This window comes from Erpetoichthys calabaricus, chromosome 4 (assembly GCF_900747795.2).
Source record: "Erpetoichthys calabaricus chromosome 4, fErpCal1.3, whole genome shotgun sequence".
NCBI classification, from domain to species: Eukaryota; Metazoa; Chordata; class Cladistia; order Polypteriformes; family Polypteridae; genus Erpetoichthys; species Erpetoichthys calabaricus.
In genome coordinates this window covers 259630890-259647724 of record NC_041397.2, presented here as the reverse complement: position 1 = coordinate 259647724, position 16835 = coordinate 259630890, and the positions used below count along the sequence as shown (strand labels likewise).

Sequence of the window (16835 nt, the reverse complement as noted above, 5' to 3'; positions counted from 1 at the left end):
TTTCTTCTGTTTCAGCCTATCTGTAGTGGTACACATCAATTTTCATAAATCAATAACATTATTTTAACAGTGCACAACAAAATAGTTATTTTATTGGTTTTTATTATATTATTCTATCCATCCATCCATCCATTATCCAACCCGCTATATCCTAACTACAGGGTCACGGGGGTCTGCTGGAGCCAATCCCAGCCAACACAGGGCGCAAGGCAGGAAACAAACCCCTGGCAGGGCGCCAGTCCACACACACACACACACACTTGGGACAATTTAGAATCGCCAAAGCACCTAACCTGCATGTCTTTACCACAATGTGTAGTTTTCATATCGTTGTACAACAATAAACAAAAAAAAAAAACACCAAAAGACATAGCAACCATCGCCACAACAATCGTCGTTATGTTGTGGGCAACTCTCTACATGCAGGTTCAGCCGGAAGCAGCGCTTGTGACGTAAGTAAAAAAGGCGGAGATGCGCTTGCGTGTTGCGTAAATGCTGCCTGGGAGTTCTGTGCTACTTGGAAAAAATGGCTGCAATATTGGAGAACGGAATCCCTCTCAGCGCGGTAAGAGGATTTAGCCTTTTTTTGAAGTGGTAACGTGTCTTGCAAAAATAACATCTAATGTCTGCAAGCGTTTAGATCTGTCCAGTGCGGTTCAGTGTGCATGTCTTGCAACCTTCTTTAAGTTGTGAATGTTGTCAAAGGCGGGAGATGTCTCGTCCATCCTTTTGCTGGAGACGTTGTGGCTTTTTTATGGTTTAGCTCAGCGTCAGACACTCGTGGTCATTCAGAAATAAACAGACTCATCGGACAAGCAAAAACTGCATCTGTAAGCGTCAGACCTGGAAATCAGCTGCATTATAGTCTTGGACACCTTTTATATTGCTGATTTGATTTGAAAATAAATAGTGATTTGTGAGTGATGTTCGAAAAAAATAAGGTGAAACTTGGCAGCAGGTTCGTGTCTTGCTATCTGCTGATCGGGCGGACGGGGACTGGGGTTAGCGCAGGGGTCTTGCCATACTTAGCGGCGGCTTTTTTGGAGATGGCTTTCTTCCGCTAACCACAAATAAAGTTTTTCTTTTTTAATTTCGCTTTGTGAATTTGGATACTTGCCCGCATGGCTACTTGAGCCTTTTCTTAAATTTTGGCTCAAGCACGAATGGTGCTAAGAATACGTTTAGAGCCTCATGTGCGCGTGACCAGTTAATGGCACCAGATAAAAAATAGGCTTATAGTATTGTTGACAATAAGGTGGTAATTTGCTTTGTTTTTATTTCATCGTGAGGGAATACATGTGAGGGGCAGTTGCATTGACATTTGATAAAATCAAAAGGTGTTTTTTTCCTTGTGTATCACCTAAAGTTTCGTTTTTATGAATACTTTCACTTTGCAACAGTGTGGTTTTTTCCTGTAAGTTGCAGTTTCGTTTTGTTATGATTACGTTGACTTTGTCAAAAGAACAATTCGTCATGCTGTAGAATAGAAGCTTTCAGTTGGACTGCCTTTAAATGCAAATGTTTGATGAGATTCTTAGGTTGCTTTGGATTCGCGCAATTTTATGACCGTGATACGTGTTATTATAATTTTAAATTAGGTATGTGTAGTGGATCTTCTAAAGATTTAGACCCCACCAGACTTTCTTAGAGCAGTTTTATGTTCCCTAAGAAATCGCAAGGAAGTGCGAAATATTTGCCAGAAAGTGTCTTTCCACCCCCCACCCCATCTAATTTGTCATTTTAATTTTACAAAGCTAGAGTTAGTAAAATCTAGTTGTTTTACTATCAAATAAAAACAAAGAAAAAAAAGAACTTGCATTCCAGTTTTATTCTACATATCTTTGTGTAGAATGGAAGTGAAATGTACAGGTGCATCTCAATAAATGACAATAGCATCGAAAATTTTATTTCAGTAACCCAATTCAAAAAGTGAAACTCATCTTATATAGATTTATTACACACAGAGTGATATTTCAAGCGTTTATTTCTTTTCATTTTGTTCATTATGGCTTACAGGTAATGAAAACTCTAAATTCAGGATTTCAGAAAATTACATAAGAGCAATAAAAAAAATTTTTAATACAGAAATGTTGGCCTACTGTCAAGTATGTCCATGTACGTACTCAATACTTGGTCAGGGCTTGCATCAATGCGGTATGGCATGGAGGCGATCAGCCTGTGGCATTGATGAGGTGTTATGGAAGCCCAGGATGCTTTGATCACAGCCTTCAGTTTGTCTGCAATGTTAGGTCTGGTGTCTCATCTTCCTCTTGACAATACCCCATAGATTCTCTATGGGGTTTAGGTCAGGTGACTTTGCTGGCCAATCAAACACAGTGATACCATGGTCATTAAACCAGGTACAGTAATCCCTCCTCCATCGCGGGGGTTGCGTTCCAGAGCCACCCGCGAAATAAGAAAATCCGCGAAGTAGAAACCATATGTTTATATGGTTATTTTTATATTGTCATGCTTGGGGCACAGATTTGCGCAGAAATACAGGAGGTTGTAGAGAGACAGGAACGTTATTCAAACACTGCAAACAAACATTTGTCTCTTTTTCAAAAGTTTAAACTGTGCTCCATGACAAGACAGAGATGACAGTTCCGTCTCACAATTAAGAGAATGCAAACATATCTTCCTCTTCAAAGGAGTGCGCGTCAGGAGCAGAGACTGTCAGAAAGATAGAGAGGAAAGCAAACAAATCAATAGGGCTGTTTGGCTTTTAAGTATGCGAAGCACCGCGGCACAAAGCTGTTGAAGGTGGCAGCTCACACCCCCTCCGTCAGGAGCAGGGAGAGAGAGAGACAGAGAAAAACAAACATCAAAAATCAATACGTGCCCTTTGAGCTTTTAAGTATGTGAAGCACCATGCAGCATGTCGCTTCAGGAAGCAGCTGCACACAGAAGGTAGCAACGTGAAGATAATCTTTCAGCATTTTTAGACGAGTGTCCGTATCGTCTAGGTGTGCGAACAGCCCCCCTGCTCAATCCCCCTACGTCAGGATCAGAGAAAGTCAGCGCAAGAGAGACAGAGCAAAGTAAGTTGGGTAGCTTCTCAGCCATCTGCCAATAGCATCCCTTATATGAAATCAACTGGGCAAACCAACTGAGGAAGCACGTACCAGAAATTAAAAGACCCATTGTCCGCAGAAATCCGCGAACCAGCAAAAAATCTGCGATATATATTTAAATATGCTTACATATAAAATCCGCGATGGAGTGAAGCCGCGAAAGGCGAAGCGCGATATAGCGAGGGATTACTGTATTGGTACTTTTGGCTGCTTGTCAGCACAGGGAAGCATGAAGTGCTCTAAAGTTTCCTGGTAGATGGCCAAGCAGACTTTGGACTTGATAAAACACAGTGGACCAACACCAGAAGATAACATGGCTCCCCAAATCATCACTGACTGTGGAAACTTCATACTGGACCTCAAGCAACTTGGATTCTGTGTCTATCCACTCTTCCTCCAGACTCTGGGACCTTGATTTTCAAATGAAATACAAAATTTATTTTCATCCGAAAAGAGGACTTTGGACCACTAAGCAACAGTCCAGTCTGTTTTCTCCATAGCCCAGGTAAGACACTTCTGACATTGTCTCTGGTTCAGGAGTTGCTTGACACAAGGAATGTGACAGTTGTAGTCCATGTCCCAGATACATCTGTGTGTGTTGGCTCTTGAAGCACAGACTCCAGCCGCAGTCCACTCCTTGCGAATCTCCCCCAAATTCTTGAATGGGCTGTGCTTCACAGTCCTCTCATGGCTGTGGTTATCCCAGCTGCTTGTGTACCTTTTTCTGTCACATTTTTTCCTTCCACTCCGCTTTCCATTGATATGCTTGGATACAGCACTCTGTGACTAGCCAGCTTCTTTAGCAATGACCTTTTGTGGCTTACCTTCCTTGTGGAGGGTGTCAATGACGGACTTCTGGACAAGTGTCAAGTCAGCAGTCTTCCCCATGATTGCGTGGCCTACTGAACCAGACTGAGAGAGCATTTAAAGGCTCGGGACACCTTTGCAGGTGTTTTGGGTTAATTAGCTGAGTGGAGTGGGACACCATGAGTCTACAACAGGGGTCCTCAATCACGGTCCTGGAGGGCCGCAGTGGCTATGGGTTTTCATTCCAGCCAGTATCCTAATTAGAACTCAGTCCTTGGTGTTTAACTCTATGCCTTGTTCGTGCCTTTATTCATCAAAGACAAATTTTAGTTTCTTTGTAGATCACAGTCCCGGTGGTCTGCTATGGCTGCAGGTTTTCACTTTAACCATTTTCATCATTAGAACCCTTTCATTTACTACTAAAGCAATATGTTTTTTTGTGCTTAATTTTAGTTCTCTTGCCTGTTACCATTCAGTACCCTTAATTGCCTATTTTAGATTTTAGCAGCTGCATTTAAGTTTTAATTGTTGCCCGTTTTCTTAATCAGACATTAGTTAGTAATGAGATGCAGATGACCATTAAACCAGCAGCTCTCCAGCTAATGTGCTTACCATGAAGTATCTGTGATAAAAAATGTTCAGAAATGAATGAGAGGGGAATTGGAAGGATCATTAAGTTTAAATCTATTCTGGTCCACAAAACACACGGATAATGTTCTCAGAGAAGGAAACTCTACAGTGCAATTAAAATTGCTTTTGGATGAATACAAGCATTAACAAGCTAAATAGTTCAATACCAAGTTGCATTATCAGCATGGACTGCTTTCTAATTAGGAAACTAGTTGGAATAAAAACGTGCAGCCACTGCTGCCCTCCAGAGCTGTGATTAAGGAACCCTGGTCTACAATATTGAACTTTTCACAATATTTTAATCTCCTGAGATACTGAATTTTGTGTTTTCATTAGCTATAAACCATAATCGGCAAAATGAAAAGAAATAAACGCTAGACATATATCACTGTGTGTAATGAATCTGTATAATATATGAGTTTCACTTTTTGACATGAATTACTGAAGTAAATTAACTTTTCGATGATCTTCTAATTTATTGAGATGCACTTGTATATCCAAGCTATATTCCCATGCTGTGTTAACCTCAGAAAAAAGAAAACTAAGTTTGATTATTGAATTGAGGTATTTATTGTCCCGTGATGCGGTTATCATGAAAAGAAGAGCAATGTGTGAGAAGTAATTGAAGGTATATGTCAGTACAGTTACAGGGCAGTAACATGCTGAAGTGTCCCGTTTAGTGAGATGCCTGTAGGCATTCAAGGCTGGAAATAATCTGCAATATTAATCCATCCATTATCCAACCCGCTATATCCTAACTACAGGGTCACAGGGGGTCTGCTGGAGCCAATCCCAGCCAACACAGGGCACAAGGCAGGAAACAAACCCCGGACAGGGCACCAGCCCACTGCAGGGCACACACACTAGGGACAATTTAGGATTGCCAATGCACCTAACCTGCATGTCTTTGGACTGTGGGAGGAAACCCACGCAGACACGGGGAGAACATGCAAACTCCACGCAGGGAGGACCCAAGAAGCGAACCTGCGTCTCCAAACTGCGAGGCAGCAGCATTACCACTGCGCCACCGTGCTGCCCACAATATTAATCATGTTTTAAATAAAAAAATATATATATAAATGGAAACACCTAACTATATTTACTGTTGGAATGCCGTCGTCCAGATTCTGAATTGTATGTAGTGAGATACTGTACCATGATGAAAAAAACTCCAGTGATAAGGAGATGGAAGTCTGCTTTGCAGTTGGTGCTCCATAGCCTCCTGTAAAGCATCGATAATGTTCAGATATGATGATTGTTGAAGGAATTGAAGGCATTTTGTGTTCCTGAAATCGCTCTTTAAGTAGCCCAGTGGTGTGTACAGTAATCCCTCCTCCATCGCGGGGGTTGCGTTCCACAGCCACCCGCGAAATAAGAAAATCCGTGAAGTAGAAACCATATGTTTATATGGTTATTTTTATATTGTCATGCTTGGGTAACAGATTTGCGCAGAAACACAAGAGGTTGTAGAGAGACAGGAACGTTATTCAAACACTGCAAACAAACATTTGTCTCTTTTTCAAAAGTTTAAACTGTGCTCCATGACGAGACAGAGATGACAGTTCCGTCTCACAATTAAAAGAATGCAAACATATCTTCCTCTTCAAAGGAGTGCACGTCAGGAGCACAGAATGTCAGAAAGACAGAGGAAAGCAAACAAATCAATAGGGCTGTTTGGCTTTTAAGTATGCGAAGCACTGCGGCACAAAGCTGTTGAAGGCGGCAGCTCACACCCCCTCCGTCAGGAGCAGAGAGAGAGAGAGATAGAGAGAGAGATAGAGAGAGACAGAGAAAAACAAACAAGCAAAAATCAATACGTGCCCTTCGAGCTTTTAAGTATGCGAAGCACCGTGCAGCATGTCGCTTCAGGAAGCAGCTGCACAGAAGGTAGCAACGTGAAGATAATCTTTCAGCATTTTTAGACGAGCGTCCGTATCGTCTAGGTGTGTGAACAGTCCCCCTGCTCAATCCCCCTACGTCAGGATCAGAGAAAGTCAGCGCAAGAGAGAGAGAGAGAAAAGTAAGTTGGGTAGCTTCTCAGCCATCTGCCAATAGCGTCCCTTGTATGAAATCAACTGGGCAAACCAACTGAGGAAGCATGTACCAGAAATTAAAAGACCCATTGTCCGCAGAAATCCGCGAACCAGCAAAAAATCCGCGATATATATTTAAATATGCTTACATATAAAATCCGCGATAGAGTGAAGCCGCGAAAGGCGAAGCGCGATATAGCGAGGGATCACTGTAATGGGACATTAGCATCCTGAAACAGGTTAACCTCATAAAGGAACACTGCACTGTAGGCTGTGCCTGATTCAGTAAAATATAACTTTGGTGAACATTCTTTGTAGTTAGCAACTGCCATGAGATAGTTGCCTATACCATTATGGAGCCCCTCGTCATGTTTAGCAGTTGGAAATACACATTGGCGACAATTGAAGGCATCATTTTTGCTTTCTCCAAACTCAAACCAGCCTACTCCGATATAGGAGATAGTATGAAAGATGGCTCATCAGACCATATGATTTTTTTTCATTGCTCCGCGGTCTAGAATGTGGTCTCCTTACACCAGATTATGAGACTTAACACAGCACTTTGGATACAAGCAGTTTCCAAATGGCAGCATATAAGTTCAGTTTTTTTAAGTGTAAAGTGTCCATTTATTAATCTTCTATGACTTTTGAACAGGGGACACTTTTGCTGATGCAGTTTTTCCAGGTTTGTTATATGGTGTCATTATTTTTGAGACTGTCTCCTTGACACCCGAAATAATTCTGCAGATTTTATTAACAATTCCCCAACAGTTCTGGCAGAGACTATTTGATCTCTTTGAAACTCATTGAAAAATTTGTGGTGGTGTAGGGGTTGGTTTTGGAACGTATTCGTCTAAAGCAGAGTTTGAAGGATCTGGTGCTGATGTTCAACAATGTGTAAGATGGCTATAACAAGAGTATGGTAAGTACATAACACATACATAAATAAACACTTAAAGAATGTTATATTTAGTACAATTAAATTACTACTTGCTTGTCTCTCAAAAGTTAGTAATAGCACGGTACTAACAACAGACAACCAACTCTACAGTCCATATAATTGTAAACCTGAGGGTTATTGGGTGTTATGACTCTGCATTCACTGACCTCTGGTCTGAAATGAGGATTTTAAGTGGCTATTTCAGCTTTCATATGTGTACCACGCCAAGCCTGCTTCCTGCCCTGTCATCACTTTTTTTGCTCCTGTTTTGTTTGAGTTATTCTTCACACATCTTGCAACATCTGTCTTCTTAGAAGACATAAAGCTGTGGTTTAGAATGTAAAACGCAGTGAGCTATCTAAATTTCCCCATCTAGTTTCAAGCAAAATTCACTCATGGTTATCTCGGGAAGTATGTTTTACTTATCTGCCTCGGTGAGACTAGGTCAGGTGTAACATTTTCCAATTGTGCCAACATATTATCATATTATTTCTAGATTGCAAATACCATACATTGCATCAATGTTCATATTGCTTATTACACGTCAATATTGCTGCTGCTTCTTTGTCTTGTCTTTGCACAATGTCTTGTCTGTGTTTTAATTTTAAATTTAAATTTTAATTCTAATTGTTTTTAATTTATTATTTGCACTTCATGTTGTTACACTGTGGACCCTGAGCTTCGCAATTTCGTCTATCTGTATACTTGTATATGGCTGAGATGACAATAAAGTTCGCTTTGGCTTTGGAATATTGGCGCTCAAAAGTTTTGGATATTGGAATTTTGAATTAGGGATGCTCAACCTGTACACATGAAAAAGTAGCAGCTGCAAATTGTCATTTTTATATGCCTTCTGAATGAAATGTGGGCCCATTGCTTTATCTTTCATTGTCTTATGTGTTTTTTTTTTTCTTTTCTAATCTTATTTCTGGACTGTTTCTTTTTTCCACAACATGCTTTTGTTTTACTAGCCTGCTTATCTATGGCAACTGAAACATATCCCAGCATTCATTGGGTGCAGGACAGGAACAACAGCTGGACATGATGTCAGTCTTATAAGAACATATCTCTGATTCTTCATGGTGTTTTGATCGTTAATCTGTAAACTACTTTTTTCTGTTTCTTTTTTTGCCCTTCAATACCTGCCTCTATTGAATTGTTCAAAAAATCATTTTGTCTACTTTTACTTTGGTTTTTTTTTTACATTTTTTTATTATTCTTGCAAAACTCTTTATTTGGTGGGCTAAAATTATATAGCTCATCCGATCAGACAAGATATGTGACCCTGATTTTGAAGAACTGCACTTACAATCTACATACAAGTTTATAATAAAGCATTTTTTCCCCTTCAGCTTGCACCGAAGTTCTTGCATACTAATTCCACTAGTCACACCTGGCCATTCAGTGCTATTGCTGAACTTATAGGTAAGTGATGCTGCATAATTTTGCTTTCATAATATGGAAGGTGGTGAATTTGTTGCACAATTAAATTTGTTAATTGTTATCACTTTAGGTTAATGTATTTAATTTGGTCAAACATTCCTTATTCCAAACTACAGTAGCCTTAAACTGCAAAATTTGATATTTGTAAATTTATTTTTATTTATTTTTTTTACCAATTTGGGAAATTGTCTGTTATTTTTTTCTTAATATGGGTCCTGTGAAAAAAAAATCCCATCAGTTATAGTGGCTTTAGGTGACTGATTAATGGTTTAGCACACCAAGTGACTGTCTTAAGAGGGAACAGGTAGTTATCATATTTGTTTTAGTAATGTTCCCAAAATTGATGTCATAATGAAGCAGGTTTCTTTCCTTCCTTGAAAGAATTTAAGGGGTAAGTTTTGTCATTGCATTTGTTTTATTCTAGGTTAAAACAATCTTATCCAAATATCTACTCAAAAGTAAAATGTGCTTTCTGGAGAACAAAAAGAACCAGTATGTTTACTATGAGATGCGTTGTAATGAAATTTTGCTTAGTGAAACTACACATATGCACCAAATTGTGAATTTAGATAAAAACACAGAGTGATTTAAAATTCTAAGTACTAGATGGTAAAACAATTTGGTGAGTGCTTTGTCTTTTGAAACATATTGCCTCAATGCTTGCTTTCATAGAATTAGTGAGCCTTGAAGGACGATGGTAATGTACATCAACAGTAAACTTGAAGGGGACGTCTGCATCCCTCTCCTTCTGGTTTTATTTGTTGAATACTGACAAGTTGCAATTTTCAGAGATTTGGGGATTGTCCACGCATGTGAAGTCAAAATCTGCAATAGCTAATATCATGTAGCCTAAGCTTACACTAATGCGAGCATTAAAAAAAGGTTAAAGGCACCATTACACACTTCTATGTGTAATAATAATGATAATACATTTTGTCTCTTTTTTCCTTAAATGTTTTTCTATAAGAAGTCTGCCAGACTATGAGTCAATAGTGAAAAATTTCTAATACTTGCCATGTGTAATGCATGTGTTACTGAATGTATTTTTCTCTGGAAAGAGGTAGGGAAGAATCAAAGATGCAGAAGTTCTGTGAAGTCCAGCTGGATGATGAGGTTGAAGTGGCTTGAGACACTGATCAATGGCAGATTTAGTGATGTCTTGTGAAATCTATGAGTCTGATATCATTGTTTTGAAACTTTTCTTGGCCCAAAACCAAAATAATTGAAAATGGTTCCTGTTTTCTTTTTAAATCCCAAAGCATATCGTGGTTGAGGAGCCTGAAATTGTTAAAAGCCAGTTATTTGTGGACTATGCTCTATTGACGTATTAGTAGTATATGCCACTTCCTGTTTTCCCTGCCGGAAGTCTGACCTTTTCTGGACCCCGCCCCCTTCCTGTTTTCCCCAGGAAACTGTCAAGATCCGTTTGGCGGATGTCTGACCCTTCCTTGAACCCTCCCTTCCTGTGTTTCCCCAGGAAAACTGTCAAAATTTATTTGATGGATGTGTGCCCCTTCCTTGAACCCACCCCCACCCCCTGTATGCCCCAGGAAAACTGTCAAGAGCAGACTTGATGGATATCTGACCCCTCCTTCACCCGGCCCCCACCTCTCCTGAGGACAAGGCCAGGCATGTTAAGGAAGGCCCCTCGACATGTTTGGGCAAGTCTCTAGCAGACCCTGCCGTCCACACCTATTGGTGGCCCCAGGCATTCTGCCTCAGCCTCCAGCCCCGGTCAGTCATCCCCTGATGACAGCCCTTCCACTTCATTGATCACTTCTCCTGAGGACAGGCCGCCCCACACACACACACATGTTCCAGCCTGTCCGATTTGCCTTATAGCCATTTCTGCCTCTATTGCTTTGGGTAAGGAACCTCTGTATCTATCTATCTACAGTATTATTTAAAATAGCTATCTAACCTTTTAGCCTGAACAAGATAACTGTTTTCTATTCAACATATAAAATGTTTAGTAAATAAGAGAGACTAAATACAACAAAATTATAACAAAAATGGAACACCGATGGACAGCTGAATAACTGAGCAAATATAATTTAACTTGAAGTGAGGTATTCACTTGAGTATTAGGGGCTCCTTTCAAAAAACGCTAGGGGACACGATTACGTATTTGCGACCCAAGTTTTCATAACAGTTTCAAAGGTTGAGAAATGCTGTCCCTACAAACTAAATCTACAAAGAGGAAGCCCCCAATTGCATTGGTGAGAAAAAAGAAAGTGAACTCTTGATCCTCGATAGCCCCTGCCTAGTACCATGTTAATATATTGGATACTCTGTGCCTGGTAAAGTAGCTTAAAACAACCCCTGTAAACACACACGCACTCAAAAACCTCTGCTGAAGAAGCAGCGTTGCGCCGTTAAAGTACTCGGTGTTAAAATTACCGTTAAATAAGACAAAAAAAAAAACCCTTTTATATCAGAAAGGAGGGTTTTCTCAGACCCCTATTAAGCGCGTCCATTCCTTTCATTACTAGTTTAATAGGATCGCGAGTATAAATATGAATACACTCGCAAGCAAACTTTTTAAAATCTAAAGACTTAAATAAAAACAGACAGCCTGATCACAGAGCCCCTGTGTATTAAGATATAATCTCATAAATACTGGTACATCTTATAATAATCTTATAATAATCAATTACCCAGTGATTCAACAATACACTTGATACGTCTAAAAATCATCCGGACTTTGGGTCTACTAGTCTGTATTATATTTCGTTTATCGAAATGAATGGAAACACAGCTGCATTATGTCTATTAGGCATTCACCGCGATATAAATTCCTGGGTCCCTATTCAGGGTTCAGTCAATCTGTCTCCAGCCGGCTGTCCAAATGAGAATTTTCATAAAGCATAAATGTTTCGTTATCTCAGACTTTTAAAAACAGGTGGCTCCGTACAGAAAACAACTGGTTACCGCGGGATTCCGATTCGAACGAGTACACATTTCACAAGCGGGTCCTTCTGTACATAGTTCAGAATACTGACGTCTTATGTCTGAGCTATTACACACCTGGCCTGCTCTTTTAAACCAGGCCTGAATATTCTCAAAGGAGAGAACCTGTTTGAATTTTCAGACGCCGAGACAAAACTTAATTGATTGTAAAGCCCGTTTCGGTAAGAGAAAAAAACTAATATTGTTTGCTTCAGTCCTATGAACACTGTACATTAATCGTCGTACACATAGATAGAGAGAGAGAAATATAAAATGCTACAATTTATACACACATGAGCGCGCTCACGCTCCTACACACGTGCTGTGTGTAATTAACATGCTGATAATTCCTGCACACTGTAAACAAATATCATTTTTAAAAGGGAATTACCGGAGAATCAACTTGGAAATATTAATATTAATGATAAAATATAAGGATTCAGCCCTCCGTTTTAAAACATGCTCGTTTAACCCTTATAATAATCATGAATAGGTCTTACCGTTATATTGACTGTTGGTGCTCTGTGCAGAATAGTCTGTATGAACAATAATTACATCTAAACCTTTGGCCAGACACCGAAAAGTCCGGTATTTTTTTAAAAAGGAGCCTTTGTTATGCGTAGATTTCTTTTAGCAAACGTCTGGCCTCACTTTAAGTTCATTTCAAACTGAACCTGGAAGATACGAACTTGTTAAAGTAATTATGTGTGAACATCTTTTGTGTCAGCATAAGGATTGAGCCGGACTAACAGCTGAAGTGTGAACACCCACCCCCTTAGCTTCAGGATGTCGGAGCTGTCGGCCCTGGACATCCGTGTATTGTCCGGGTTCACATCCGTGCCTTTGGCCGGACGCCGAAAAGTCCAATAAGACATGGGTTTAAAGATCATGATCTGGCCTGATCCAGGGGACCCAACAGTCGCCTCTGAGCTGTGAATCGCTCCCAAAGGTTTTGGTTTTGTCAAGGAGTATTTTAAAATGCATTTCTCTATCCCCAGAGGTCCGATGTGTTTAAGGCAATCTAACTTGGACGGAACAGGGCTTTTTTAAAATATACAAAATATACACCCGAGGCTTGATTTTTTTTTTTTTATACGTCTCAAACGTTCTTTTAAAGGACCCTGTTACCTATTATTTAACAGTGTGTGTGTGTGATTTTTACAAGGCTTATATCAAACTATATTTAAAATGGGAGGTATTGGATGGAATAAGGGCTTGTTTTAGATATACTTTTTTATATAAATTATAAATCCAAGGATAGCTTTTTATACATCTCAAACGTGTTTTAAAAGATCCCTGTTGCCTATTTAACTGTGTGTGTGATTTTTAAAACCCCTTAACTTTAAAAGATGAGTACAAGCTTTACATATCATGGACAGAAGGTCTGGGCTCTCACGAGCGGTCAGCCCTCAGGGGGAGGGGGTGTGAGCTTTCCCCCCGTTGTTTGCAGGGGCCACCCCCAGCGGGACACCCTTCATCTTATAGCTATAGGCACTGGACAGTTCGCGCCTGCACAGAACTCAGGCCCTGGACAGCTCGTACTCGAGGGCGCGCGCAGGGGTGTCTGCCTGCTCCAAGAGTCTCGGTGTAGACAGAGCCGGACAGCATGAATTTCTGTGGGCTTCGTACACCCAGCGGTGTAAAGTAAAGGCTTTTTCAGCGTAGAGACTGTCTGTGAGCTGGAGAAATCGGTTTGACTTAGATAAAAGGTTAGATAGATATTTTAAATAATACTGTAGATAGATAGATACAAAGGTTCCTTTCCTGGGGCATACAGGGGTTGGGGGTGGGTTCAAGGAAGGGGCACACATCCATCAAATAAATCTTGACAGTTTTCCTGGGGAAAAACAGGAAGGGAGGGATCAAGGAAGGGTCAGACATCCGCCAAACGGATCTTGACAGTTTCCTGGGGAAAACAGGAAGGGGGTGGGGTCAAGGAAAAGTCAGACATCCGGCAGGGAAAACAGAAAGGGGCGGGAGTTCATGACGTCAATCCAAAAGGGACGGGGCTTAACTCATCAATCATTTTTTTTGACATTTTGACAGAAAGTCCCTGGCATATACAGTGGGGCAAAAAAGTATTTAGTCAGCCACCAATTGTGCAAGTTCTCCCACATAAAAAGATGAGAGAGGCCTGTAATTTTCATCATAGGTATACCTCAACTATGAGAGACAAAATGAGAAGAAAAATCTAGAAAATCACATTGTCTGATTTTAAAGAATTTATTTGCAAATTATGGTGGAAAATAAGTACAGTAATCCCTCCTCCATCGCGGGGGTTGCGTTCCAGAGCCACCCGCGAAATAAGAAAATCCACGAAGCAGAAACCATATGTTTATATGGTTATTTTTATATTGTCATGCTTGGGTCACAGATTTGTGCAGAAACACAGGAGGTTGTAGAGAGACAGGAACGTTATTCAAACACTGCAAACAAACATTTGTCTCTTTTTCAAAAGTTTAAACTGTGCTCCATGACAAGACAGAGATGACAGTTCTGTCTCACAATTAAAAGAATGCAAACATATCTTCCTCTTCAAAGGAAACAGAGAGGAAAGCAAACAAATCAATAGGGCTGTTTAGCTTTTAAGTATGCGAAGCACCGGCGGTACAAAGCTGTTGAAGGTGGCAGCTCACACCCCCTCCGTCAGGAGCAGGGAGAGAGAGAGAGAGATAGAGACAGAGAAAAACAAAGTCAAAAATCAATACGTGCCCTTTGAGCTTTTAAGTATGCGAAGCACCGTGCAGCATGTCGCTTCACTAAGCAGCTGCACACAGAAGGTAGCAACGTGAAGACAATCTTTCAGCATTTTTAGACGAGCGTCCGTATCGTCTAGGTGTGCGAACAGCCCCCCTGCTCACACCCCCTACGTCAGGATCAGAGAAAGTCAGCGCAAGAGAGAGAGAGAGAAAGAAAAGTAAGTTGGGTAGCTTCTCAGCCATCTGCCAATAGCGTCCCTTGTATGAAATCAACTGGGCAAACCAACTGAGGAAGCATGTACCAGAAATTAAAAGACCCATTGTCCGCAGAAATCCGCGAACCAGCAAAAAATCCGCAATATATATTTAAATATGCTTACATATAAAATCCGCAATAGAGTGAAGCCGCGAAAGGCGAAGCGCGATATAGCGAGGGATCACTGTATTTGGTCAATAACAAAAGTTCATCTCAATACTTTGTTATATACCCTTTGTTGGCAATGACAGAGGTCAAACGTTTTCTGTAAGTCTTCACAAGGTTGGCTTACTAAATACTTTTTTGCCCCACTGTACTACTCGTATTATTTTCTTCAATAAAATTGATCAATATTTTTAACCTGTTTGAAAACTTAAGAAAATTCAGGCCCAATTCTATAGCTGTTAATTAATTTCTTTTTTTGTTTTTTCTTCCTTTTCCTCGGACAATTTCTTCTTTTTCCTGTATTAACTCCTCTCCGTATCTTCCTATAGCTAGATATTCACATTTTTTTAAGCAGTATGTTACTTACTTGACCAGTGACTTTTCTTGTTTAAAGTAGTGCCTGATGTGGCAATGTGCTATCAGTGCATGCTCCCAACCTTGATGCAGCTGCAGTCCTTATTTGATGCTCAATTCACCACAAATGCCACATACATCACTGTCATGGTAAAAAAAAAAAAAATTTTCCCCAAAAGGTTCAAATCTCCAACTTTTGACTTTGTGTGTGAGCACAGTACTGCCAGTTTATGATTATCAGAGACCCTTAATGTTTAACATTTAGGGGGCCACAACAGAATTAACATGCACAAAAAAGTGAATATTTGCACTGTTTAAACTGTACTGCTAATTAATGACAAAAGGACAGAGAAAGTATGAGATCTGTTAGGTGGGTTATCTAGGTGTATACAGGCACGAGTTTCAGCGTGGAAAACATTTATTATTATTTTCTAATATTCTCTGCCCAAAATAATTTTCTTATGTAATGTCCCATTGCTTGCATACTATTTCTGATGAAATGCTCAGTTTGAATTGTCTACATGATGCTTATAAATTGGGTATGAGTACTGTTCTATTAGTGCAAATAGACCTGCTTCAACTGTGATATGATTTTGCTTGTGTGCATTTGTAGAATGCCTTGGATGTTGTCAAAACTGTTTAATTAGACACAACACTTCTTACGACTTAGAAACAAACAATATTTTTACAGTTTTAAATGCTTAACTTAGAACATGTACACAAAAAATACACAAACATATTGTAAATTTATTTTGGTCAAATGTTCTAGACTAGTTCAAATAGGTACTTTTTTGTATTTTTGCACATTTGGGTCAACAGTAAGAATCTTTCAGTCTAATAGACGGTCATTGTATAGACCTACAAAGCACAGTCTCACTTATTAATAATAAAAGTGAACTCACTCTCAGTATATTTTCAATAGATTTGTGTTAGTCAAACCTTAGACCTGCTACTAATAATATACAGTGCTATTTAACTGGAGACATTCAAGTTGTAATCCTAGCATGTGTGTACATCTTTTGGGCATTTGAGACTTTTAAAAGTATACAAGTCTGTTATGTATGTACCTGTGGTAGAGAGTTTGGTAAGGTAAGAGCATGTCTTTGTTATCAGCTGGAGAGACAGAGTCCAACTTCAGATCACAGTTGTGAAGGTGTGATATACGGGGTTGGACATATGAGAGCAATCCAGGTACATGCAGAGGACTGAGGAAGTATTGATGTTCCTGCTATTCAAAAAGGAGTGTAACTATTTTGTTATGGTACGATCCTAGAGCACAGCATTTGAATGTATTTTACTACCATAAAGGGTATCAATCATAGGTCATAATATGGAAATATTTTTTGACGTTTAAAAAATTGTACTTGTTCTGATTAATAAGCGGTTTTGTAGTCATCAGGTCTGGGTTTTCCTCACGAGCCAAGTCAAATGACTTTATTTACTGAAAAAGCCAGCCTGCCCTTTAATAGTCTAAGCTTTCTTTTT

General features: G+C 39.8%; 1 protein-coding gene across 1 annotated transcript in view; it reads left to right on the top strand.

Annotated features, from left to right (window-relative positions):
• The first annotated feature begins 480 nt into the window (after nucleotides 1-480).
• The window catches only part of morc3a (MORC family CW-type zinc finger 3a), a 93792-nt gene continuing 77437 nt past the window's right edge, over nucleotides 481-16835 (top strand). Inside the window, exons 1-2 of the mRNA XM_051926291.1 lie at nucleotides 481-565; nucleotides 8837-8909. Coding sequence (XP_051782251.1) covers nucleotides 527-565; nucleotides 8837-8909 — 112 coding nt within the window. The 5' untranslated portion in view covers nucleotides 481-526. The remainder of the gene's footprint in view (nucleotides 566-8836; nucleotides 8910-16835) is intronic.